Genomic DNA, 3,700 nt, shown 5'->3' with positions numbered 1-3,700 from the left:
GCCTTGCTTCATCGTGCAGTTAAGTTTTTCTCTGCTTCTCCATTGTGAATTAGTGCATATCCATCCTTTCAACATGCGATGGACAAAATCTGCAAAAAGAAAACTCTCTTTTCCCATAATCACAGCCATTATCTGTACTTTAACCTTCATTTTTCTGTTGTACACTGAGAGGATTAGTACTGTTTCTTCTGGCTCTATTTTGAGGTTTAAGCCTTGTCCCAAAAGAAATTTTGCAGGTGTGCACCAGCTTGTCGATCTCAATTGCTTTCGTTATACTTTTTCGTCGTGCTGATATATTTTTTCTTTCTTGGCTTAATAGATGATAGAGAATTGGAGAGCGATCAACTAGACAATCCAACAGACGATAGTCTTGTTTTTGATCCTGATGAATGCAGTGTCACACATGGGAAATGGGTTTTTAATACTTCAATCAAGCCATTGTATTTAGACAGGACTTGTCCTTATATTGATAAACAATATTCTTGTATTAAGAATGGCCGAAACGATTCAAATTATCGATACTGGGAATGGCAGCCTGATAACTGCATGTTGCCAAGGTTAGCAAGTTACTTAAAATATCAATTTCAGTTTTCTGTTTCTGTAAGTAAATTACCATATTGCAAAATGAAAGAAATAGTAGGATTCTTGATTCTTGTTTCATGCATACTTGCACAAGTGAACTCAGGATTTAAAATCAGTGGGTTCAGAATGAGTGTGATCTTATTATATGTTACATTTTAAACTTATTTTTTTTCTGTATGTATACATAATTCGAGCTAAAACCAATCAGTTCAGTTAAAGAAACATGAACTGCCCTAGATCTGCCTCTGCATATAGTATTTGAACAGAAATATTGACAATAAAATGGAGATCTTTTTTCTTATAATGATGAAAGTAAGATAGTTCCGTGAAATGACTCAATAATCAGGTTTGATCCTGAGATTGCCCTAAGAAAGCTTCGAGGAAAGAGATTAATGTTTGTAGGGGATTCACTACAGAGAAATCAATGGGAATCTTTTGTATGTTTGATTGAATCTGTAATCCCAAAAGGCAAGAAATCCATGAAACGTGGCCGCGTTCACTCTGTATTCAAAGCTAAGGTAAATCAGCATATAACTCAAACTATATATAAACCTTGTCTGTTTGAAGTTTGAAAATCTGCTTAATTTGCACATATTTGGCAGGAATATGATGCTACAATTGAGTTCTATTGGGCTCCATTCTTGGTCGAGTCTAACACAGATATTCCAATTAAAAGTGATCCAAACCAGAGAATAATTAAAGTGGACTCCATTGCACAGCGTGCGAAACACTGGTTAGGAGCAGACATCCTTGTTTTCAATACTTATGTTTGGTGGATGAGTGGACTCAAGACCAAGGCACTGTAAGTTCTTCAATTATAACAGCGGAGCCAGAAATTTTAATAAGATGACACGGGCTAGTCAGTTTTCGGACTGATCGTTCAAAAATAGCCAGCATTTGCAAAGTTATTAAAAATAGCCACTATTTTGCTGCAACACGGAAAGCTCCAGTATATTATACTGGAATTCCAGTATATTATGCTGGAGTATTTTTCGCAGTGTTTTCGTTCAGATTCCATTGCCGCAAGTGAATTCAACAATTTTTTATATATATAAAAGAAAATCTTTTCACTTATATGCACAGTATAAGTTTTTGAAGAAAATGGATTAAATTGAATCCTTCAGACCATGTAGCGATCGTCTCTGTATAGAAGAATTTCTACTTGGCTTTGCATATAACGCTTTTAAATTGATCAAAAAATGCAGATGGGGCGAATTCAAAAATGGAGAAGAAGGTTATGAAGAATTAGATACAACAGTTTCTTACAGAATAGCATTAAGAACATGGGCAAATTGGATTGATTCAACAGTTGATCCTAAAAAAACACGGGTCTTTTTCACTACTATGTCTCCTTCACACCAGAAGTAAGTTATCATTGTTTACTCGTAAAATGATACAATTGAATTTATACGTGGTTTATAGACAAATGAATCGATTTGATCCTGGAACGTAAACTAACTCAAGCTTTTTATACATATATGTATTTCAGAAACAAAGAATGGGGGAACATAAATGGGATCAGGTGCTACAATGAGACAAGACCAGTAATGAAGAAGGGCTTCTGGGGAACTGGTTCAAACAAAGAGATGATGAATGTTGTGGCCAATATCATAGGAAGAATGAAGGTTCCTGTTACTGTTTTGAATATCACACAATTATCTGAGTATAGAATTGATGCACATACATCAATATATGGTGAATTGCAAGGCAAATTGTTAACAGCTGAGCAAAGAGCTGATCCTTTGCATTTTGCGGATTGTATACATTGGTGTTTGCCTGGAGTTCCTGATACTTGGAATCAGTTACTTTTTGCATATTTGTAGCCCAAATTATAATCCTAGACACACCGGAAATGACTTTTGTAAAGTTTTTCACCCCATAAACCAACAACACATGCAAATTACATGCAAGTATGTAACCACGCTGGTTGAAATATTGTCTCAATATGGCTTTATAATGGCATTCCAAGTTATTTATCGAGACTTGGATTGAGATGAGCTTAAATGGAGCGACCTGAACTGTGAGGATACTGATACATATTGCTAACAGCCTAACACCAACTCAATTGGGTTTTAGTGTTTTTGCGTGTAGTTTATGGTTTGGGTCTAATGGTTAGCGCTTTGAAGTTTTTTGAAAAAGCTTGTTTTTTGAAAAAGCTTTATGACAAAATTAATGAATCCAGGACAAAAAAACTTCAGCTATTTTAGTGCTGAAGTTTTTACAAATGAACTAAATAACTTTAACATCTTATCCAGGACAAAAAAAACTTCAGCGTATTGTCTTTGCTACTTCAGGCCCGTCTACTAGAATGCTGGAATTTTGCGTGATTGCCTTTGCTATTTCAGCCCCGTATGCTGAAGTTACAAGAAAAAGTGGGTACGCTTGCAATTTTTTTTGCAAAGCAGACACAAGTTAAAACGTGACCCAAAAAACGGGTGTACATGCATATCCCCCTTTAAATGTTACTACTAGAGACAGGCCGTTTGGTTATACATTATTTTCAAATAAAGATTTATTTTATAATTTGTTTATTATTTCAACTTCAACTTGAAATAGAGAATTTGAAATTGAAAAATGAATTTGAGGAGTATTTTAACTGAAATAATGAATTTTACTTGCGGAACATCAACTTTTAAAAAAACGTAAATTCGTATCGAATCACAACTTTGACATTATATCTTTAAGTAATTATTTTTGTCAAATTCACTCGAATATTGTCCAAACGAGAAAAAGGGTTAATAACCCGTTAAAATGATCAAATTATATTGATGGTGTAAAAAAAGTTTTATATTATTACATTAAAGTTAACTTATCAATAGCTAGTTTTTAAGTTAGTTAAAGACTATAAAAATTTGTATACTATCACTATATTAAACTCTGAAAAGAAAAAAGAAAATCATTTTCAGATACTTGATAATTAGAAAATAAATAAGGAAAACAAGAAGGAAGAAGGAACATGCAGAAACGACATTAAGTAGTCACTCTAAAGGGCTGCTATTTAAGAATTAGTCATTGTGTTCTAAATTTTAATTTTTCAGGTTAAATTTTCGAGATAATAACATCTCTTAGAATGACTATCAATGCACTTGGCCCAGAAGATAGAGACGACTCAGATGGA

The 3,700-nt window shown here is 33.8% G+C and overlaps 1 protein-coding gene across 1 annotated transcript; it reads left to right on the top strand.

The window, feature by feature from the left end:
• On the top strand, nucleotides 1–2,535 carry LOC104242420 (protein trichome birefringence-like 3). Its single transcript, XM_009797467.2, has 6 exons — nucleotides 1–236; nucleotides 320–557; nucleotides 929–1,100; nucleotides 1,185–1,384; nucleotides 1,788–1,946; nucleotides 2,072–2,535. The coding sequence occupies exons 1-6, from the start codon at nucleotides 74–76 to the stop codon at nucleotides 2,403–2,405; spliced, it is 1,266 nt and encodes a 421-aa protein (XP_009795769.2). The 5' UTR covers nucleotides 1–73; the 3' UTR covers nucleotides 2,406–2,535.
• The last annotated feature ends 1,165 nt before the right edge of the window (nucleotides 2,536–3,700 follow it).

The sequence above is a fragment of the Nicotiana sylvestris genome, chromosome 12 (assembly GCF_000393655.2).
Source record: "Nicotiana sylvestris chromosome 12, ASM39365v2, whole genome shotgun sequence".
In the NCBI taxonomy this organism is placed as follows: domain Eukaryota; kingdom Viridiplantae; phylum Streptophyta; class Magnoliopsida; order Solanales; family Solanaceae; genus Nicotiana; species Nicotiana sylvestris.
This window is presented reverse-complemented; position numbering and strand designations above follow the sequence as displayed.

Coding starts and splice junctions, on each gene's coding strand:
- LOC104242420 (XM_009797467.2), top strand. CDS start 74: ATGCGATGGACAAAATCTGCAAAAAGAAAACTCTCTTTTCCCATAATC. Junction 237..319: donor TCCCAAAAGAAATTTTGCAG/GTGTGCACCAGC, acceptor TTGGCTTAATAG/ATGATAGAGAATTGGAGAGC. Junction 1,947..2,071: donor ATGTCTCCTTCACACCAGAA/GTAAGTTATCAT, acceptor TATGTATTTCAG/AAACAAAGAATGGGGGAACA.